The following is a 23,709-nucleotide window of genomic DNA, read 5'->3' as shown; positions in this document are numbered from 1 at the left end:
CTGGGCTGGATTCCCAATGTTTCTTTTTGCCACTTTTCGGTCTTTTGTGTGCATCCATCATCCGTAATACCGTTTGCAGTGTTCAGCGCCGTGCGGCAACGGGACCCAGAAGCGGGTGGCGCGTTGTATGCGACGCGGCGTGGAGGTGAGCCACTTGGAGTGCCACGGCAGGCGGCCAGAGACCCAGGTTCGCACCTGCAACCTGCGTACCTGCCACTACCGCTGGAAGAAAAAGCGGTGGAGCCCCGTGAGTACAGTGATGCCGAAAGCATGGAAATATGTTGCGCCCAGAGCGGGGATCCTAACATAACCGAACCTATCCTAAATTGACCTATGAAACTGTTGTCAGCGTAATCGCTAGGTGAGGGCTTGTTTCTAAGGTTCTTTCTGCGAGGGTTACATGGCAATCGTGCCCGGCCTATGTCGTTTTTACTTTACTCTCTGCTGAAGTGAGGTTTGTCTGCACAGCAATAATGGTCTCATTGTCGGGAAGTACACTGCAAGGCAGAATTTCTCTCGCGTGCGGTGCACGTTTGTGCACGTTTCGATTCCCTGCAGTGGTGGCAGCCTTTATATGTGTGGGCTGAATGCGAGAACGCTGATGCACAGTTTTTTATGTGCATGTTAAAAAACACCAAATGGTTATAATTATCTGTTGCCTTCGACTGCGCCGTTCATTGCAGCTCGCTCTGCAGATTTGGCTTATTACACTCATAAAGCAATGTTCCATAAAGTTAATATCGGGTCTACTATTCTATAATGACGTTCCGCATATCAAAACGCCTTACGCTGGAGTAACACTTAAGCTTACTAGCTTAAACCGGTGCCAAATGGTCACTTATGATTGTGATCGGCCCCGGTCCAGATCATATAACTTGTTCGTGATTGGCTCACTTTCGCAAGCTATGGAAGGGAACAGTCTATCACGGATGGGATATTTTATCTCGATTGGGCTCGATGGCCATCGAAAGTGCGCCATGTTTCCACGGTATCAATCAATCAATCAATCAATCAATCAATCAATCAATCAATCAATCAATCAATCAATCAATCAATCAATCAATCAATCAATCGATCGATCGATCGATCGATCGATCAATCGATCAATCGATCAATCGATCAATCAATCGATCAATCAATCGATCGATCGATCGATCGATCAATCGATCAGTTTATTTCACCAAAGAAATCTCGACGGTGTTAAGGACTACATGCTGCTCTAGGCGTATTGACTAGCAGCTTGGTGGGCAATGGCCTCACAGCACACCAGCTCGGATAGTCACACGAGTCCTCCTGCAGTCATTGAAGGCAACAGAATTGAGCGACCGCCTGTGATACGCTGCACTGTACGTCTGCATTGTGACTTGTGTGCACTCATAAGCTTTCTCTCTCTCTCTCTCTGTCTCTTTCTTTTAATTCCTTCATCACACTCCCCATGTGTAGGGTAGCAGAGTGTACATAGTCTAATTAACCTCCCTGCCTTTCCCGTATTCCTGCTCTCTCTCTCTCTCTCTTGACTGTCAACAAGCAGCTTGTTTATTTGATGAACAACGTCCGAGCAACAGCCTAATTGCTCATCGTTCGCCCTCTGTTCCGTTGCCGTACATCCAGTGCACCGTGACGTGCGGTGGTGGTCGGCAGACTCGCTTCGTGGAGTGCGTGGATCGGAATGGGAGGCATGCTGCCGACCGTTACTGTGCTTCCCAGCGGCGACCGAAGGTTGTACGCAACTGTGCCGCCGAGCCATGCCCCTTTGTGTGGAGGACGTCCGACTGGTCGGAGGTGCGTATCCTCGCGCATTGGTTTCTTCTCTCTCCCTCCATTTTGTTTCAGTACCCGCCTGCATATAAGTCTGCCGGAGGGTATGATGCCGTGAAGATGACATGGCAATGTTGTCTCATTCTCTGCGTTGCAACCCCCCCCCCCCAAAAAAAAAAAAACAAAAACAAACATAGCTGATCCCTCTATTATAGGAATCGGTATTACGCGAAAGTGAAATGTGTCTTCAAAGAAATAATGCTTATTGTGTAGTGATATGAGAGCTTGTACAATGTATTTTGGTGTTTGGCAGCTATAGCACCGTTTGACGTCGATGCACCCACGTTAGGCTTTAGTGGCACATCTCCATCGCGACCACTAACGTCCATGATCATGATTTAACCGCTGTGGTAGCTGAGGTTTTTAACGTATGCATGGACAGAGCGTATCGTGAATCCCGCACAAAGATGACATCAACAAGCACATAATAAACACTGGTACTCGATGTGCACTTCTTCAAAGCGTCGTCAGTACAGAAGAGAAACGGAACGGTGTAGGCTCCCGAGTAATAGGGTAACCTAAGCCTGTGCTCATGCATAGACTACCACACTACGCCTCAGCAACACGGGAGGCAGAGGTTCGTAGCTTGAGCCGCGAACGCGCGCAGGCATTCTACGTCCCGCTGGCCTGTCTCGCTCCACCAAGGCACGACTTTCGCCCGTCGACATCATTGTCTTTCTACAGTGCTGTCGGTGCTATCGCACTCGAAGCAGTCGGCGATGAAACACCGTTGGTGCATGCGGAAGCTGCACTACTCAGACAAAGAGCCGTCACATGCTAACACAAAGCGAGAGGCAAAGAACGTAACGGCGTCTAGAGCGACTCCCCGATGCTAGCGCGCCCAATGTTTTTCGCTAGTATCGAGACGCTTTAACCACGGTCTCCGAGATTGTGCGCCGGAGCGCTGTCTCGGACTGCGTCGTCGCCGAATCGTTCTCTATTGGCGCTAGTAAATGTCATGCCGCATTACTTCACTTCACCGCTCACAGACGGCGGCACCGCCCCGCCTCGTCTAGCCCCGCCTACAGAGAGAACCGTGCGAGAGAGAATGTATGAGAGATAAAGGCGCGTTTGTAAAGTGGCGTGTTGCTGCTTCGGTAGCTTAGTCGGTAGAGCGCCGGGCGCTTACCGCCGCGGGCCGAGAGGTCGTAGGTTCGATTCCCGGCGGGGAACATTTTCTCAGTTTTTTTTTCTCATCCGTTTGCGTGCATTTTATCAACGTCATATTCGTGACGGAAATACCTCGCTAAAGTCTTGGTGGACCCCGGCATAAAACATTTTCGTGTTGAAAAAGCAACAACTAGGAAAATAAGTGTGCAAACTCAACACTACAGAACTAGATAGAGAGAAGCAAAATGACCAACTTTTTCAGAAAATCTATCCAGTGATCTTATGATTTTGTGCAACACGCTGAACAATGACGAAAAAGAAAGAGCTAACGTAGTAGCAACTACGTTAGTTTTCGTCTCTTCGTCATTGCGACAAATTGAGACCTCGTTCAATGAAAAAACCTCGACAAAAGGCCTCGCTGAGTAAAATGTAAGGAATGTCAGATCTCTTCGTGCTTGCGTAAAAGCTATCAGTCACTGCTTCACCCAATATTCGCTATTTTTACCAGTTTAATTACATGGGCATATTATGGCACGTAACAAAGAACCAAATATGAGCGCTTGGATTCATCGTTAATTGAAGTGTATGAGACGCTGATGCATACTGCACGTTTTTTATTTGTGAAGCATGCTTCAATCACCTTCCTAAGTACCACTTGAAGGGAGGCCAATGTAGAGTCAATGCGTAGGGCTGGTATGTTTTAATAAAGGGCTAGTGTGGCTCTTTGCTGAGTTTAGTTTATATTGTCGGTTCTTGTGCTGCTATGTTTGTGACCGAAATTGTCTGACCCTTTATTCTAAAAAGATCTGCATCATTCCTGGGCCAAGCAACGTCATCAGCAAGTTGAGCGCGGACGTTCACGCCTTGTGTATTTACTTTTTGGATACTACTGCCCATCATGAGCTGTAGCAGGAGTGGCCATAACGTCACAGCCAACTGCAGACAGAAAATCGGTCATTAGCAAACAGCGAACACATCTGGGCAATACATTCCAATGTTCAAGTGTTGAGGGAGAATAGCTACGTCTGTATAGTTTAGCTCTAGACTGCGGCGGCAAAAAAATTAGGTAGTGCGAGATACGGGTACATGCAGGTTCAATAAACGTATTGACGTAATCGTGAAGATGTTAAGGTGTGCAGAAACCTTAACCCATATATGCCCAAACTCAGAAAAAATGACAAAACAAATATTTTTTTTTCACAAAAAGTGTACTTCCACCCTAAAAAGAAAGTGCTGTAGGTGGCGCTAGTCATCAGCTGAAGAAATAGCGATGTTAGAGTGAATCAAAGAAGCGTCCTATATGTAGGACACTGGGCATATATGGGTTAAGCTTTCCCAGTGGTAACGTGTGGCCAGACTGTTTAAGTTGCAATAAGAGAGGTTAGAAGAAGGTGAAATATTCGTATCGTGGCAAAGGGAAACAAGACGAACAAGTTTGCTTTGTACGGACTTAGTCTTACGAATACGACGAGCCTGATCCTGTGCCGAACTCTGGTTATGCCCACCTGCAGTGCAGTCGCACTTGCGGCGAAGGCTTCCAGAAGCGCTCGGTCACCTGCCACAAGGTGAACGCGTACGGCTGGGTGGACCCGACTCCGCTCACCCCCGGCGCGGCGGAGCGCCTCAGTCTGCTGGAGGCCGAATCGTCGCCCTTCTACCACGGCACCCAGGAGCGTCGAGGGCCGAACTACTGCTCGGACCAGGAGAAGCCGCCACACTCGCGGACCTGCATGGTCGGACATTGTGGCGAGGGAGTCTTCTGGAGACCCGGGCCGTGGACACCGGTCAGTCGATGCACTAGACCCCCTAGTTCTCTTGCTTTTCTTCTTGAAGGCAAGCAAACACTGCCTAGGAGTTTGAACAAAATAGTATGACATTTCGAGACCACTGCTTGTCTCCTGGTTACTTAAAATCGAAAAAAAAAATTGGGCCATGTCGTACATACGTAGTAGATGACGCAACGATCTGGTGTATCTGCTTATGGCATGTGCGGGTGGTGAGAGGAGTAGCCTTCCAGTTTTGCCAGAGGATGAGGGGATCATGTTAAAGCTGGGATAAGTGTACATTCAGGGAGGCACGCATAATAAATCCGTCATGGTTGGGATCACAATCCGACTAGGATGCGGGTTCGATTCCTAGACACGGTGGCCGCATTACCATGGGGGCGAAATGCAAAAAAATCCCCACGAATGGAAAGTTACGTTCGTGTTTCGCAAAGTCGAATAATCAAAATTCATTCGCCGCAGGCACGCCGCATTTATATCACTGCGGCGTGCCTCATAATTATATCGTGGTTTCGGCATGTAAAACAAAATTCAACATTAGTGATCAAAATTTTTGGAGTTCCTGTGTGGTTCATTCAAGCACTGTATTACGGGCCAAGAAAAAAGAATGCGGCGGGAAGTCTAAGTTTTCTCACCACAGAAGAAATGATCTGCCACTCTCGAGCGTTTCATCTTTAAACAATTTATCGATGACATTTTTTGCAAACATGGCTTTCTTCTCGCCTGCGCATTTCGTACACTGAATTGGGATTCTGAGCACTGGCGCTGTATATTCACTGCTAGTTCTTTTTTTTTCTTCTTTTTTACTTTCACCAGTGCTCGACTAATTGTGGGCAAGGCAAACAGAAGCGACGCCTCCGCTGCTACGACCAGCGAAACAAGCGAGTCAACAACAGCCACTGCAGCAGCGCACTCAAGAACAGGATCAAGAGGAAGAGGCGATGCTTCTTGCGACCATGTGAGTATTTCGCAAATGCTTAGTCATTTAAACTAACGCGCCTTACAACCACATTCAGCTATTATGAGTACATGAATGTACGTTGTCGTCAATGTATATAGCCTGTAAATGGTAATCTTTAGTCTGTAGGTGACACTTTCTACTTTTTGTTTATTCCGAGCCGTTGTTCTCAACAGGATATCAGTCGGTTTTGGTTGTCCATGTGCATTAACTCTAAGGGGCCAGTGGCAGTACCGCAGAAGTTTCCAAATACACCGAAACCTCGATTTAACGAACCCGGATATGACGAATTGTCGGTTATAACGAAGTTAACGAGGAATGGTCTTGTCAAAGATACAGTGTTACGAATAAACGCTTATAACAAATTTTCGGATATAACGAAAGTATTTTCGTAGAAGATGTGACTGTTATAATGAAATTTGAGTGTAATCAGACGACCAAATTTTCGGCGTCCGGGTTATGATTGGTCGGCAACTGGTTTAAACAGAGCTTTTTTTTATTGCGTAGCCTGAAGCTGATGAGTGGCCTGCTTCTTTACTGCAGGCACCGCGGTGAGCTGCGCCGAGGTACAGAGGCGCGGAGGTGTGCGCGTGGACGGTGAGCAGAAGCTGTACGTGCGCGGGCGCCTGGTGAGCGTGTACTGCGCGCGCATGAACACATCGGCGCCGCAGGAGTATCTGTCGCTCGCAAGCGGGGAGAGCAACAACTACTCCGAGGTCTACGGCAAGAGGCAAGCCTTTCCTCACACTCGTTATTACTTCGCTTCACCGTCATCATATTCTTATTTTGATGTCCACTGTGAGACGAAAGACTCCCAGCAGTGTTCAGTGATGCCAATCCTGAGTCTCAAGTTATACTTAAAGATCTTTTCTGATTTGACCACGCCACCTAACTGTCTGTCATCCTCAATGGCACATCCTGCCCCTTGGTTCCCGTTGTATCTCTAGGACCACCGCTTATCTGCGCTATATGTAACATGGCCGGCCCAGTTCTACATTTCTTCCTATTTAATTTTGATTGAATGCCAGCTTAGCTGTTGGCTCTCGTAATCGCACCGCTGTTTTCCAGGCTTTATTCTTTTCATACCTCACAATAAAGAATGTGTCCTCGACCTAACGCCTTCGAAATGAACTAGCTAAAAATTGACGTTACGAAATGAACCAAACAAAAAACATTGATGTCCGCGCACTCTTTTAATGGTCAACCGACAGACACAAGAGCAAAAGAAATGAAGTGTTTATAAAATACTTCATCATATCAGAGCGATTAAACTGTTTCCCTTTGAATTTACCATTAATTCTACACAAAGCGCGTGATAAAATACTTTCAGCTCAACCTTGCATTACTGTAGCCACTCTTACAGACATTGTAGCACAGTTCTAACGTTCTTTATGGTTGTTCTATGCAGTTTATATTCACCAACGGGCGTATACCGTACCGCGGAATACGGAATGCGATACCGTATTGGTCTTCCCCGATTGGTCAATTCTGCCTGTCAGTCAACTAAGCGAGTGCACTCCCGGCACTGCGCCACGAGCGCTTTTCATTGCCCATTACGAAATACACCAGGGCCTCCTACATGGGCGGTGTCCAAAGCGATAACACTGAGCAAACGGAATAGTATTCCGTATTTCGTGGTACGGTATAGGCCCCCAAAGATGTATATGACAACCATCCGCTGTTCTGTTTCTCTCGCAGGTTACGGAACCCGGACGAGTGTCCGTTCGGTGGCGCGCGTGTGGACAAATGTGACTGCATCGATGACTACAAGGCTTCCCTCACCACTTTTTCAAAGGTCTCATTCAACATCACCACCTTGAGTGTGGACAGTAAGTTCCCGATAGCCATTATTTTGTCTGTGACTGCGCATGTTGCATTATTGTTTACATATGCCATTGATATGTGCAAATTTCCTGCATTAACTGTCTCCTCTTACTTCGAATTCCTCCTCATGCACAATGTGCAATAGAAGTTATATAAGGTGCCTCAGACAGGGGGACTGACGTTTCAATAGGTGGCAGGGGCGTAGCCAAGGGGGGGGTTGGGGGGGTTTCAACCCCCCCCCCCCCCGAAATTTTTCAGTTTTGCTTGCATATATATACACGCACACATACAAACGCACACACGAACATACATAAAGTATGGTTGAACCCCCCCCGAAAAAAATTTCTGGCTACGCCCCTGATGGGTGGAGCTATCTTTGTCAAAGACACCTCGTCATCCTTGACGTGTTAGTTTTAAAAGGTTCATGGCTGACGTCATTTAGTGTCGCTGCTCATTGGCTGCCATTTTTAGATTGGTTTTTCTCTTACACAATGTATATTGCGCATGGGTAAGTGAATATTCGAAACTTCAATTTAGAGTTTCCTCTAGTAACTCTTAGCGCGACAAGATGGCACAACGCTATCGTCTTTCTTGTGTCATCTTGTCGCGCCTAAGGTTACAATGAAGAAGCACCAACTAGCCTGTCAATGTATTGTGTTGAAGAGTTTGCTATTGAATATGTATTGATTATATAATCATTTTTACTCCATCATGCCCACTCCCCTGGTGTAATCCTTCGGTAATGCATGATGTATTGAAAGGCATATAGTAATCGTGATAGCCTTTGTAAAACATTGTCCGTGTTTTCTGTGGTAGGACACGACTTCACCTACAGCCGAACGCTGCACGGTGCCCCGGCAGCCGTCGGTGGTGCAGGCGACTGCTACAGTCGGGCCCAGTGTGCGCAGGGCCGCTTCTCGCTGTCGCTGGCTGGCACCGACTTCACCGTGTCGCCACTCACCGAGTGGGTTACGCAGGGAAGCCACACCTACCACAGCATACGACGTCTGCAGGTTAGTCGCTGCCGCTCTTGCACCATATGGTATTAACGTCATCGTAAATAGCGCAACGAAACGGGACTCCACTGAGAACCACGTTTCCGGTGCGCAAAAATCTCTAGGCCGAAGTAAGCAAAAAAAAAAAAAAGAGCTCGTGTAGCGTTAGAGGCATTTTTTACCAGGAAAGCAGGTGAGGAGTGTGCAAGTGACATAGCGATTGCGCTGTACAATGCAGAAATGAAATTTCTTTCCCGCCTGGTTTGATAATTTCCTGTTTGATTATCTCCATTGTTTGTCGTGACGGTACGCCTTCGCAGCTTGTGGATATATAACCTGTGGCCCTGCCATCAATAAAAGCAGTTGTCAGTTTGCGCCTGTGTTTATCTTCATTTATGTTGTCCTGCCTCATTGCGCTATTTACGATGATATTCATATCGAAACACCAACTCACCCAACACTCAACTCTTTTAAAGTATGCATTATATGGTACTTCTGACACATTGTGAACCAATACCTGGGCAACATGTGCTTTAGAGCAGTAACTGTGAAAGGGAGAGATGACATCGGAAAAAGCTTGTGGGGTGCGGGATCAAAGAGAAACCTTCACATGCAGGCTTAGATTCAAGTTTTCTACGTGCGGCTAACATATTACTGCACTGTTTTACTCGCTCACAACAGGAGGGCCAGATCATTCAAGGCAGGTGTGGTGGATACTGTGGTCAATGCCTCCCAGACCCCACGGTGGGACTGCTGCTTGACGTCCGTCCCCCTTGACTGAGGTAAGTTTGCAACAGTTTAAGGAAATAGCCTTAATATTAGTTTTAGCAAACTCGGGTAGGGATTTGATATTTCTAGAAATTGACGGACACTAATGGGCTTTGTATGAAAGACAATAAACCAGCATAAACGTCACCCTAGACCTTGTTTGCAATGAAATTCGGAAGACTAGAAGTTTTGTATATAAATACGATTGCTATGCGATGTAGACAACCTACATTGGTTACCATTTTGTTCCTTGTAAAAGCCAAAGTGAAGAGATGGTCAGCGTTATCTGGAGCACTGGGCTTAAATGGACACAATTAGAGAGCAGGGATACTACTGTACATTTGTGTCCTAAATATTGTGGCTGTATTTGGGTTACGAATAGGTTTTTGGACAGCAGCAGTAACTTCACGTATATGTGAGAATGGGGCCATTATTCTTTCACCCCGCATGCGATGATGGGTGTTGTTGGTATAGACGTATAAGTAAAATTTAAAGATAGTTTAACAAAATTTGATATTTGGCGAGATGATGCATAGCTTTTGCGAGCATTAAAGTGCAAAAATAGACATTCACCTTGGTCAAGGGTTGCAGGACAGGCACTTTCAAGATTTAAAGCAGGCTATGAATCTAAATTACATATATTTTGATCTGAATTATGCTTTGTTCGTTTGCTTGTGTGTTTGTGTTGGCATGTCCGTTCGTTCCGAATGGGAAAGGGCTGTCAAGCGCACAGCATGCAAGATACTGGAATTATTGTGAGGCAGCACAGTTGGTAAAGAACGAGTTGAAGGGCTGCGATTTTTAATTATGACTATGTTAGACGTAGCAGTAGCGCACGAATTTTAATGCGCAAATCTGTATTGGTTGCGCTAAACTGAAGTCAGAGTTACAGAGATTGATTGTTAGTGTAAGCTGAAGGAAATTCTGTGGTTCTCTGGCATTTAAACACAATCTAATTTGGTATTACCATTCTTTTAGCTTGTCCATCAACATCAGAAAGCACCAGACATTATTATTATTATTATTATTATTATTATTATTATTATATAGGGTTAACATTCTATATTTGATCTGTGTACTGCAGAGACGACTTCTTAATTTTGTTAATATGAGACAAAAATGTGACTTCCTGTAAGTTTGACATTGCTATGCTAATAGGCTGAAGCCATGCAAGCTGATTTGGCTGTAATAACATAATTTTACGTTAGGCTTTTTCGGTTCACATCCTAACTGTTGCTCCAACGTGTTCTTGTCTTTTGCAGTTGGAGGAGTTAGATCTGCCGATCCTTTCGGTAAGCGAGAAATTATGTTTATACGATAGGTTATTGGTCTTTCCTAGTGTCTTGCATGCTGTGCCATGATGTTGAGGCTATTATTATTATTATTATTATTATTATTATTATTATTATTATTATTATTATTATTATTATTATTATTATTATTATTATTATTATTAGAGGCACACTATAAAATATACTGGGCATTACAGCTGCAAAATATTGATGAGGAATATATAAAAATGTGCTGAAACTGTGCATTGTGCTCACAGCAATGCACAGAAACACACTTATTTTTTCAATTGTTGAATGTTTTGTTCCAGAAACAGTTTAATTTGACAGTGAGAGATGCTTGCATTGTGGCAGTGGTTGCTTGTAACAGCACACGCTAATACTTCTTGTATTATAACTTTTCCTGTAAAGAAGTATCATGTGTGTTCAGCAGGCTTTGTGAAATTTGTTTTGTATTTCTCAACCTATCATATTTTATTCCTGCTCATTTTTTAACGTTATATGAATAAGTTTAGGTAGACAATTAGACCATAGTGTTGTAATAGTGGAAAGATTACTTTAAACATGTGAGGAAGCTTGATAGCAACAAAATGACATGAAAATTTGAAATCAGTAGCGAAAACACTTTGAAAATTTTCATGCAGCTCTGCATGATTGCACAGATTTCGGCATCGTCTGCAGAGCTAAGTCATTGCTCATCAACGACATCAAAAAAAAAAAACGATAAGAAATTCGCGGTATTATGTTTAAAAATAAGAAAAAACATAATATCGATATGCTATCTTTGACCTTCAGAAGGACTTGGACACATAAAAATAAATTACAGCTGGTGTGGCATCAAACTGAGCATATCGCTTTATTAAGAAAAACAATGGCAAGGTGTGTTACATAGGTTGAAAAAAAATTGTGATAAATTACATCATATCAGAAGCAATTAACATTAAATGTCAGTAGTCATTACCATAAGAAATGATAAAAATTGAGTAGTAGAAAAGTGCACAACAATAAAATGCAAGTACAAACAACACAAAGGAGCATATGAATCTTTGATACATACTCTGTTCTCTTCTTTTTTATTTAGAATACCTTATAGAAAGCAAGCTTACTCTTCTGATGGAAAAATTTGTAAATATTGTTTGCTTTCTAAATAGTTAATCACATTTGGAAAAGTTAATGTGTGCTGAGATGTGTGTTGTTTTTGCACTGACGAAAGGTTCTCTAACATATTCAATGTGTCATCTCATGTAGTAGAAAATTTCCGTAATGGACATGGATGGGACTCATGAGTGGATGTAGTATTATGAAGGAGATCGGAATTCAAGTTTTTTGCCACTATGAATGTGTGTGCGTGTATGAGAAAATGGGCACATAGAACATATTTTCACAGTGTAGGCGCCGCCGCGGTGACTTCATGGTTATTGTGCTAAGCTGCTGACCCAAAAGATCCGGGTATGACCCCAGCCGCGGCGGTGGCAATTTATTTGAAGGGTAATGCTAATTTGCCACATGCTGTGTGATGTCAGTGCATGTTAAAGAAGCCTAAGTGATTGAAATTATCCGGAACCCTTCACTACATCGTCTCTCCTACCTGGAGTCGCTTTGGCACGTTAAATCCAATAAACTAAGCAGCCCACTATAGAGGAGGCGATTATAGTATAATGAGGTTAATTTACACCATGTTTCTTGTGTGTGCATGGTCAAGTGTGTTCTCTTATGTTTATGTATGTACAAACTATGTCCATGACCAGCTGTCTGTGTACTTTATGTAGTGATTTGTCATCATGAAAACTTTTCTGTTGGTCGATTCCACGAAAGATCGAAAAAGGGCGTATATTTGATGTTTCCGATTTTTCTGATAATTTTGTATGTTGTGCACATATGACTGCACAGCACGAAATCGCAGTTCGTTTTCAAATAAATTTTTTTTTCAACACAGCAAAATTCGACAAGTGTCGCCGGTTGACGACGACCATTTTACGAATAATGCGTTTTCGTAACTTCGGAACCATGCTGGCAGCTACTCAAGCTATATATTACAAATATCTTTCTTTTTGGCGGAAGTAGAAGTAAAGAGGAAGATGCTCTTATCATTTCATGGAATTCTGAGTAAATTATGTATTTTTAAAAATTCACGAAAAACGCTGCGTTTTTGAAAATCAGTCAAATTTGGGACGCTATGGCTACTTCTGTGAACATCTTAGCTTGTTCATATTTGCAGTATGAATAGGCCTTTATGTGAATAATGAACCTCTGCATTTGTATTTCTCTAATAATTTTCAAAGTAGTAAATTTTCATGCTCGAAACACCAAAAAGAGAAAAGTGCTCCTCCATTCAAAAATCTATAATAAAAAAAACCCAATCTCAATTTTGTTCAAAGTCCCCCAAAATGTTCTCAAAGGACTGCAGAATGATATTATGAAAAAACATGTTGCATCATTTTTATTACAACAAAAGCAGAAAATGTCAAACATTGCGTTTCCAGAGCGTGGTGCCTACTGCGCAAAGGACATCTCTAGTAACAAGAAAATACAGTAACACGTCTTTTTTCTTCTCTGAGCTTCGCTAAACAACAGTAATGATCTATGGTCGGAAATTGGGAACTGTTTTGTAAAGAAATAGATCGTTCCAATTAAATGCATTCGCGTGGTTTGCGACTTCACGCCAGTGTTAGACATCCCACAGTCCACAGTATGCACTTTCAGTTGTAGCCTCCTTTTCTTTCATCTATTTCAGTTGAGTATAATTCATGTCTTGAGTGCTAAAGAACGCATTCCCTCCATGCGTCTCTTATGATGATGTGCTGTGCCAGAATTGAGAGATTGGTATAAAAGCCAAGGTCTCTTCATGAATGGAAATGAATTTCTGGAGAGCGGTCGCCAAGAGGTGTGGTTTTTGTTGACCCAAATGTGTACGTTGTCAAACCTTATGTGATCAATGGAGAGTTTAAAAAGAATCGATTACGTGAAGATTGGTGGCAGCAGTTCTGGCCACGGACAAAACACGTTTTGTTTGCATTGCATCTGCTTTGTTTTGCATATCCTTCTTTCTCTTGAACGAGTGCTGGCAGATCTGGTTTCCCTCTTGAATTGAGCGCGCATCCTGCTTCATGACCCTCCGCAAAAGAGTCTCGACCCGATATCTTCTACGTTACGAAAATTCTGCTGCAGCGGAATTTTCTTTTTGTGCACCATGAGGCAGTCCGTACAAAATCTCGGCCATGGCTATAACGCCTACCCATAGCCACCTTCAGAGCGTAGGATAGTGATCGCATCAAAGTGAAGCACAATTTGGATGCTTAACTTCTATCTCAGGTGGTGTTTGGCTGACCGGCACAGCCGTACTCGTTGCTGTCGTCTGCTCAGGCGGGCGTCTATCGCGCCGCCCTTTGCACCTGTCCGCCTAACGCATGCTACTCCGTTTACACGAGTGCTTGTAGCGCGGGCCACACGATCCGCCACACGATTCGCACGGTGCGGATCCAGAGACCGGGCGGGAGAGCGACGAGCGGTGAAAAATGTATCGTGTAACCAACGCAATCGACACCCCAGCTTTTTCTCGTGCATAGCGACAAAGCCTGGCAAACAATGTGTGGCTGCTGTGCTTAGGTTGCACTGCGGTACTCGCCGTTCACCACTGCCGCCATTTGCGATTTCTCACATTCTTACAATGCATGATCGACTCAGCTACACATATTTCGCGTTTAGCTTCGTTACTTTTATATAAGCGCATTTACTAAAAAAAAATTATTCAAAGGAATGAAAATGTCCGTGCTGCCCGTCGACGAGGAATGTAAGTGGTGTCTCAAATGCATTTAATATGAACGATCTTTTTTTTCTTCACGAAACAGTTCCCACTTTCCAACAATAGATCATTACTGCTGTTTAGTGAAGCTCAGAGAAGAAAAAAGACGTGTTACTGTATTTTCTTGTTACTAGAGATGTCCTTTACGCAGTGGCCACCACGCTCTGGAAACACAATGTTTGACATTTTCTGCTTTTGTTCTAACAAAAATGATGCAACATGTTTTTTCATAATATCATTCTGCAGTCCTTTGAGAACATTTTGGGGGACTTTGAACAAAATTGAGATTGGGTTTTTTTTATTATAGATTTTTGAATGGAGGAGCACTTTTCTCTTTTTGGTGTTTCGAGCATGAAAATTTACTACTTTGAAAATTATTAGAGAAATACAAATGCAGAGGTTCATTATTCACATAAAGTCCTATTCATACTGCAAATATGAACAAGCTAAAACGTTCACAGAAGTAGCCATAGCGTCCCAAATTTGACTGATTTTCAAAAACGCAGCGTTTTTCGTGAATTTTTAAAAATACATAATTTACTCAGAATTCCATGAAATGATAACAGCTATTTCCTCTTTACTTCTACTTCCGCCAAAAAGAAAGATATTTGTAATATATAGCTTGAGTAGCTGCCAGCATGGTTCCGAAGTTACGAAAACGCATTCTTCGTAAAATGGTCGTCGTCAACCGGCGACACTTGTCGAATTTTGCTGTGTTGAAAAAAATTTTTATTTGAAAACGAACTGCGATTTCGTGCTGTGCAGTCATATGTGCACAACATACAAAATTATCAGGAAAATCGGAAACATCAAATATACACCCTTTTTCGATCTTCGTGGAATCGACCTGTTGTTGAAGCCATTAGTAATACAGTAAAACCTCGGTGATACGAATCTCGCGGGGTTACTAAAGATATTCGTATCATCCAAAATTCGTATCACCAGAAAACATGGCAAATTAGTATGCGACAAAGGAAAGTTGGCATACGTTTTTATTTAGAGTTTCTCAGGGCCGCAGCGACGTCATGAACAGCCCTGAATGATTGCCAGTAAAGTTGTTAGACGTCAACGATCACACTCGCAAATATAAGGTGCATGCGCGCGCGTGTAATTAATGAACCACATGTGTTGTGTCCCGTGACCGCCAGTAGCACCTTCCGAATCTTACCACGCTTTTCTGCATGACACAGAGTGAAAGTGACTTAAGAAGCGCTTTGCACACGATAGATGAGGCCAAGCTCCTTCGCCATGACCGTCCGCTTCGTCTCTTGGGGTCTTCGTCCACATTTAATAGCACTTCATGGTGGACCCGCAGCCCAAGTTTCAGTCTTGTTTCATAGAACGTCTGATTGCGGGGACATGGCTTGCATCGACGTGTCAGGCACGTGTTAAAACAGTACAAAGGCTGCTGCCTCGAGCACAGTAGCACGCGTCACCGCCCAGGAAAAAAAAAACGCGACATGAACGTCATCTGTAATCTAAACGTGAAGGCGCCGAAAGGCCTCCAAGATTCGTAGGTAACAACGCACCGTTGATGGTCCGCGCTTCCTATCTAGGAGGCAACGACGCACCGTTGATCGTCGCGCAGCGCGCATGCCCGCGCCCGCGCGTGACTGCCGCGTCTTCCGCGACAGCGCGGGCAGCACCTGTTCGTACCTGTGCGCTAGCGTACGTTCGTATCAAGCGTCGCGGGGTGCAATTCGGTACGCAACAACCGTAGTCCAATACATTGCAGGGTAATAGGCCTTGGCCGGGACCACAGAAACATTCGTATCACCCCGAAATTCGTACGAGCCGTGATCGTATCACCGAGGTTTTACTGTATGTAGTGCAGTAGTTATCTCACTGGTACAAAGACAGTCACTTGCTGGTGTCACCATCGAGACCTGTGCGAAACATTAAAATAGAATATGTGTACTTTTTAAAGCAGTAATTTCGTAAAATATTGGTCTTTTAGTACTTTGGGCAGCAAGATATATTCTCTTATGTTGTGAACTTAAACAGTTTGTGCTGGGAAGTCAAAAGTAACATTCAATGCTTTTTTTCAATTTTTCCAATATATTCTGCATGCCCGGACCTAATGCTTTGCGTGTAGCCTAGTGGAAGAAATGTGCATGGCTATTTTGTACACTTTACTCAAGATAAATCAAGGAAGGCAAGCTAAAGTATTAATGGTTTCTAAAGCGCATCAGATCAGTGGACTGATGTGAGCGCACGAGCCCGCTGATGTATACCACACACTTAAGGTTGGTAGCGATCATGAAAGCAAAAGCTGTTGGTTTTTATAGACACCTATAGTATACAACTGGATGCTAAACAAATAGAAAAGATTACAGTTATAATTTTGGTTGTTATATGTCGAAAGAATTGCATGGAAACTTTTTTTAGCAAGTCCTGTGGGCGATCTTGTCTTCCCTTTGTTTGCAAAGCTTGCCTGTGTTGCTCAATCTGTCAGCTCTGAGAAAAAAAAAGTCTGCCTTTTGCTTTCAGTGATATGCTCTGACACACCTTCAACTTCATGTGTTTGCCGCTGATCATTTGTGCAGAGTGACTCGAGACAACTACACCACAATGGAAGAGTCGTGGCGGATGGCTTTTTTTTCGTCAAGGGAAAGAAACTCTGTGTGAACGCAGTGTTCGACGCTGAGTGCAGTATTTTCTGGCAAAGTCTTCTCAACAGAGATGTGGACTGAAGAGGGAAGGCTCTGCCAGACCTGGAAACCAAACCCCTCCCCCAATCCCTCTCTTCCTTCGCCCCACTCAGTCTCGTGTTCATCACCGCTTCTCCCCGAGAGCTCCACAATTACACTTCGGTCGCCTTTTCACCCACCGTGCTACTTTGCTTGGATTCATCTGGCTGTGTGTCACCGTGCTGAGGGCTCACGTTTCAACTTAGAAGCGCAATTGAAGCGAGTCCGACGAGATGTGCCATCGACCGGTGTTTTCCCGCAGCAGTGGACGACCAAGTGTGCAGCAAGTTGAGAGATACGCTCTGCCGTTGTTGTTGTGTGTGCGCGACCCCATTGTGTCTGTTTGTTTTAACCGTTCCATGTAACTCGTCGCCCACGGTTGGATCAATCTCGCAGTCGTCGTTGTAACTGTTTCGTTTTCCCATTAACGCCTTTCCCTCCCTCGTCTGACACTACACTGCGACTTTGCTGTAGGTGCGTTGGTTACTTCCTATTGAGACCGCGCCCTGGCTTTGTTCTTTTTTTCATCCGTGACATTGTTTTTTTTTCTTTGTGTGACGATTCAAGCTGCATCGAGAAAAACCCAGTGGACGTGAATCCCTTATTGTGTTTTTTTTTTGTGCTGCAAGATAAAGCTCGCTTGTGCACCGAAGCATATACGGACGACACAATGTGGGCTGGAGGTTCGCTCGACGCGACGTGCCCTCTACGAACTGTGCTTCGGTGAAACGAACCTCGACGACGAATCGTTTTTCGGCCATGCAAAGTGTGACGCTGTCATCATTATTTATTACTTATACAGGAGGAGTGCCAAGTTTGAAGAGGAACCAAGGAATATATACAACATACTTTAGGGCAAAGCCCCCCAACTTGTACTTTGTTCTCAGTGGTGCGACGTTTGCGTTGGCTTTACTTTAGGAGAGAAATCCTGGAGTTGCGCGAAGTCTTTGGGCTTTTGCTCGCATGAATGTACAGGCTTCATAAATTTGTATATGTTGTAAAAGTAGGAAAAGGTAATGACTATTGCTCCCCATAAGTGAAGTAAGAACTTGACTTCTTATATCGAAAGCTGATAATTGTTTAACTGATAGCTATTAGGGACGCACCTGCAAATTAAACATATGCTTTATGCACAACGAGTGCTACCATCAGAAGCTAATGCCTTTCGTGCAAGTGTCAAATGCCGAAGAAATTTTCCTTTCCCTCTGTATTCTTTCTTGAAGAAGTTAGGCTTATCGGGTGTGAGAATCTGTAGACTTAACCATCCTACGAGATCGTGGATTTGCTGTCTCTGAAATCACAACGAGATCTAGAGCTGGCAAATCTAGAAGCACTTGTGCCTACTGCGCAGTGATGTAGGTGTACGAAAAAGGAGATCAGAAATCTTTAATAGCGTGTGCCTGTGGTTAGCTTAAAGTGACTTCAATGAGGGCCAAAGCTGAGATAAGGTCACAAACATTAACATATCCAGGAGATGCATTTTGGTGAGGTGATGAAGCACCACCAAAGAGTATTCACCGTTGAGGAATCTCAACAGGTGGTATGTGCTTTTGTCCTGTGCTTGTCTTACCAGGTATGTAGCTGTTTCACTGCAATGCAGAGCAATTTCTTGAAGAATGCAGTCTTTGTGCACTTTTATAGAGACATAGGACTGACATTCGATCTACATACTAGTAACTTTCTTAAACCATTAACGATATGACTGACGAACTTTCCCAAAACAGCGGATGTCATATAGTTTTATGTCAGCAGAGATGCATACAGTCACCACCACTTAGATTGAAAAACCACGCTCTAGCCAACTGGCAAATGAGCTCCATTGCCTAGATTCATAATCTAGCAGGCCCAGGGCATCAATGTTTCACCTGGCTTCTTGTGCTATGTAGGTATATGTTAGTTGTGCTAGCTTACGATTCATTTTCGTAGAGATATTTTCATGCATTCTGTTAACTTTGTTTTTTATCAAGGAGTGCTTGTGTTATCCATCACCACATGCGTCTCCTGTTGACGACATGAGGCAACCTCCGGATTTCTTTCCTAATTACTGCTCTGGAGTGAAGATCGCAAACAGCACCACTTTTTTTAGCTGTCGTGGGGTCCTACTGCCATGTACTATCACAGCGGCCTCTATTGGCCAAATTCTTACATGTACCAACGGAAGCTTACGCGTCTACTTAGAGTGCGGTCAGAGCCATAGAAGTTGTCCTTGTTTTACGAGTGTGTGCATGTGCGTGTTTAATACTGTGTCACTGTGGGGAAAAAATTGAAGAGCGTGACCATTGCTGCCTATAGCAAGTGTTCAGGCCACCTACCTCAAAGAGAGCCGAAAGATTGCCATGACACATTGGCTGAATTGAAGTACTTTTTTTTGGTAACTTCCATTCAGCCGCTAATGCATAGACAGCCCTACTTTGCTATTAAAAAGGGGTACATGCGCTGCTTCAAAGATAACTTCGTTTTTCACTCATTTACTCAGCATGCCGTGCTTATTGTAAGATTCTGGGAGCCTAGCACCGTGCGAGTTGTTTCTAGAGGTGGTTAGATTTTCGTAAGTGTGAAACCTGTTGCCATGAAGTGTTCTACGTTTTCGCTATAGTTTTGTGCTACAATTTTTCGTACGTTGCTTAATATAGGGGGCCAAAGTAAGCATTTAGTTTCTTTCGTTTCTGGTTTGCAGGCAAAGAAGTGTGATGACGTACACAACTGGACAATGCTTTTATGATTATGTTACTCTGGCGCTTGGTTGGTGATAGATTGTTGGAAGTTTAGTTGAAGCTCGATACATGTCTTTAGCGAACCAAGTTTCATAGTTGTACGTGCAGCTATGCGTCTAAATATGTAAAAAATCAGCTATTGTGATAATACCTTTGCAACACTCGATTAAATAAGACTTTTAAAAAATTACTGCTGCTACTACCACTGCTGATGAGCTGTGATTAAGAAATCATCACTTCGCAACCTTCATCCACGCTGAAGCAGAGAGTAAGAAATGCAACCTATAATTCAAGGGAAATCAAGTATCAAGACTGCATACATTACTCCTGTGCCTGTTTTGTGTGTAGCACCTTAGAAATATTGTATAAATGCCCATTAAGTTGCACTCGCGATTGAATAATGTTTGGGAAGTTTTTCACACTGGGGAGTGTCATCACTACATAGTGTTGTAGCTACAGCTGAATTTATTGGAACAGTTTGCAGACACTTCTCACAATTGAAATGACTAATTGCTGGCATGGAACGACTTGCAAGTTACTTATTGACACTGAATTATCTTGCGGCGATCAGTCAAGAAAACTGACAAACCACCGCGATCAAGTCACAAGTTTGCTCCGGCAACATGGCAGTGCAATTTTGTGTCCATAACAAGGTTTCCTCGTCATCATACTAGCCCTGCAGATTTTACAAAAAGACCACGGGAAAACAAAGTGCTATCCAATTGCGCTGCGAAAATTCGTTGTCATGTAAGGCATGTGCCATAGTGTCCATGGCAAATTTAGCAGCTGTCACTTCATTGTACTGATGCTCTTCTAACTTCTTTCGCTACGGCACTCGACCGTGCACCTTGACTAACCTTATTCATCTAAGACGACTGAAAGCTCAGTCGAATGTTAGTTTTTCAAACGTATGTAGTGACAAATATTTCGTGCAGTTGCTAGTCGCCAAATTCCAGTGCCATTTCTCATCTTGATCCACTGAGGTGAAGTTTGCGGTTTAATTCTGCTAACGTAATGAACGCGATGAATTGATGACATGCATCTGCTGCTAAGGGGATTTCATGCGCACACACACTATCTGTACTTGCAACCTGCATGATTATTCACATACGCACATTTCTCATGAGCGATTCAGATGTGAAAAATGAGAAGTTTCCACCTCCCCCCCTTCCCCCCTCGATGTCTTGCAGTTCTGTACACTAAAGTAACCGTACAGCTTGCTCTAACGAATCATCGCCCATATATATCGGTTGCACAGCATATACGATGTCCCTTTGCTGTGGTCGCTGTTTCGTAATGCAAAAATATATGCAGGTTTAACCCAGACAGCTCCCACCGAGTATTCGGCATCGTAAAAACAAAATTAAAAGTGCTATGTGTAGCCAAACATACCCGTCCAGAGTCCGTTGTAGCAGGACGCATCTCGGCAGCATGAAGGCATTTTTGTCAAGATGTTCTTTCAATTTTCATCGCACAAACGCTTGTCTTGTAGACTGCGCACAAGTACGCTTCCCTCCGATGTACTTTCGCGAGGTCGGGGCTACTGCAGAGCATTCTAGGTGACTTATCTGTGCTTTATATGTAATGCAACTTGTAGTATATGATGCGATCAACTCCTTGTACTGTGAACCGCTAGCCTACTTGACTAAGACTGGTAAATTGCGCGTATCATTTCGTGTAGTGCGCAATGTTGCTTGTTGCTTCACTGTGCATACCACCTCCCAAAAATGGCTTCCGCTACTACTAGGGGAATCGTGTCATTCATTCTAAAAGCATTTGTTAGTCTTTCTTTATTGTTGCATTTGAGTGAAAAATGTTGTCAGTAGTTCCTGCAGCTAAGAGTTGATAGCTTGCGCGTGACGTCATGGACGTAGGTTCTTAACGTACTGGTGCCCCAACATGGCGGCTTAGATGACGTCAAAGCGGTGTGATTACGTCGCGATTAACCTGCATCAGTGTGTTAACGACGCCGCTGGAAGGATTATATTGACTTCTATTAATAACGAAAAAACGAGCGTGCGATGTACGGCTAATACTAAAGTGGCATCACGTACTTTGCGTCTTGCCATGTTGGTGCTCGAACGCGGCCACTTCATTGACGTCTATGCAATCAATCTATATAATGTCAAGCATGCTTCGTTTCGAATGCTGGAGCGGGTCTTGTGAATCGCAGTGAAGCGCTTGCTGCCAGAAGGTTCTTCACTGCGCACGTGAGAATGTTTTCACTGCTCAGAAAACAAGGTGTTACTACCAATGATAGCGATATAAATTACAATGGTAGGCTGTGCGTGCCTGAGAGAAGTTGTACCGTTATAATGTCGTTGGCTTGCCCGTTTCCCGCGCTTTCTTCAGTTCTCCTCAACCGTTAGCTTCTCGTGCCCGGTGTTACGCGTTGTGTTTTTCCTCGTGTCATGTGCGTAGTGAAACCTTCGCGTGTTTCTATTATGGTGATTACTATTATAATTATTATTGTAATTACATTTTTTTTTTCTGAGGAGAGGATGCTTTTGGTCCTCTTCTGTACTGCCATGCGTTTTGGCCGCACTGCCTGTAAATAAACATGATGCACATCACCACACTGCATTTATGTCTGAGCTCCTTCGACAACACGGGAAATCGGCCCACATTAGAGAGTTTGAGAATTGGGGACCCAAGACGCTGGGCCCCCAGCTGCGTTGGGGAGCCTGCTCTTGCGTCGGATGATCAGCAGAGTTTGAGAATTGGGCCAATGCAGGCTGCGTCGGGTCAAGCGCACGGAGCGCCACGCGTGGCGAAACTTAAAATCATGCAAGACGCGGGCCATACTGCGCCGTTGCCCGCGCTGCGTCTGTGTCTTCTCGTTGGTGACCCAAGACGCCTTGGGGCCCCACGCTAGTTTTGAATTATTGGACAGATTTAGTTGAGCGTCCGCAAGAACGTACGGACGCAGCCTGCCATAGGAAATGGCTGGCAGGCTGCGTCCGTACGTTGTTGCGGACGCCCAACTAAATCTATCTATTGTGCCTCGGGTCAACGCGAGCGCAGGAGCCCAAGAGTGGCTTGGGTTCTGCGCATGCGCCCTGGCGGCTCGCAAGCTTCTTGGGTCCCCAAGCTCCTTGGGGCCCCAGTTCTCAAACTCTCTATTGCCAGAGCGCGGCCACCGCGATTAGCTCCGGCAGCGTGCTGCTTGAGCTAATCGCGGAGGCCATAGAAAAAATGTGAGAATATATATGGCTTAGAACATATATAATTCCTTTATAAAAGCAAAGGCTTGCGTGCCTTCATTTTCGACGTTTAGCGCTCTGCTGTGTCGGCTATTTGCCGGGAAATACTAACAATGCATACTTACATTGTGGTCAAGTCTTCTATTGTGTCACACAAAAAAATTTCATTCATAGAAATTAACATTTCAAGTGCGTTTTTGCCGGCGCCATCATTTCCGTATAAAGTCCAAATCGATTCAGCAGACAGGTTTAAACTGTACGAAGATGGCACGTAGATGACAACATCTACGAAGATGACAACATAGAAACACGCACACACACGACGCGCAGACTTTCAACTGTGTTTATTTCTTGAAGGTAGAACATTTATAAGGAATGAAAAGGAGCCATCGCATAGATAATGTTACAATCTTACACGAAGCTGCGAAAATGTAGCGAGACCGCGCGCGAGTTGCACGCCCTGAAGGGTCCCGATGTGCCTATATCTAAGAAATACATTTCTCTCGTTCATAATGAGGGTGAAATAACGAAGGCGTCGCCTGTTCTCGCGGTGTAGAATGCCTCAATAATCTCTTTCGGTTCTCCTTCTTGCCTTCGAAAGAATTTGCTTCTTTCCAGTTGAGGAAATTTTTCCGCGGCGGCCGCATTTTAGATGGAATCGAAAGTCCTTGAGATCAGAATACTTAGATTTTGGTGCATGTTAAAAAACCCGATGTGGCCGCAATTTTCGGACCTGCACTATGGCGTCCCTGAT

General features: G+C 44.1%; 1 protein-coding gene across 1 annotated transcript in view; it reads left to right on the top strand.

The window, feature by feature from the left end:
- The window catches only part of LOC119371961 (A disintegrin and metalloproteinase with thrombospondin motifs 9), a 367,660-nt gene extending 345,325 nt beyond the window's left edge, over nucleotides 1-22,335 (top strand). The window contains exons 29-38 of the mRNA XM_037642406.2: nucleotides 80-247; nucleotides 1,612-1,782; nucleotides 4,440-4,712; nucleotides 5,529-5,670; nucleotides 6,214-6,400; nucleotides 7,369-7,499; nucleotides 8,311-8,507; nucleotides 9,171-9,271; nucleotides 10,520-10,549; nucleotides 16,895-22,335. Coding sequence (XP_037498334.1) covers nucleotides 80-247; nucleotides 1,612-1,782; nucleotides 4,440-4,712; nucleotides 5,529-5,670; nucleotides 6,214-6,400; nucleotides 7,369-7,499; nucleotides 8,311-8,507; nucleotides 9,171-9,266 — 1,365 coding nt within the window. The 3' untranslated portion in view covers nucleotides 9,267-9,271; nucleotides 10,520-10,549; nucleotides 16,895-22,335. The remainder of the gene's footprint in view (nucleotides 1-79; nucleotides 248-1,611; nucleotides 1,783-4,439; nucleotides 4,713-5,528; nucleotides 5,671-6,213; nucleotides 6,401-7,368; nucleotides 7,500-8,310; nucleotides 8,508-9,170; nucleotides 9,272-10,519; nucleotides 10,550-16,894) is intronic.
- The last annotated feature ends 1,374 nt before the right edge of the window (nucleotides 22,336-23,709 follow it).

This window comes from Rhipicephalus sanguineus, chromosome 10, assembly GCF_013339695.2.
Source record: "Rhipicephalus sanguineus isolate Rsan-2018 chromosome 10, BIME_Rsan_1.4, whole genome shotgun sequence".
NCBI lineage: Eukaryota > Metazoa > Arthropoda > Arachnida > Ixodida > Ixodidae > Rhipicephalus > Rhipicephalus sanguineus.
The sequence above is the reverse complement of the archived record's forward strand: the minus strand, read 5'-3'. Positions and strand labels throughout refer to the sequence as shown.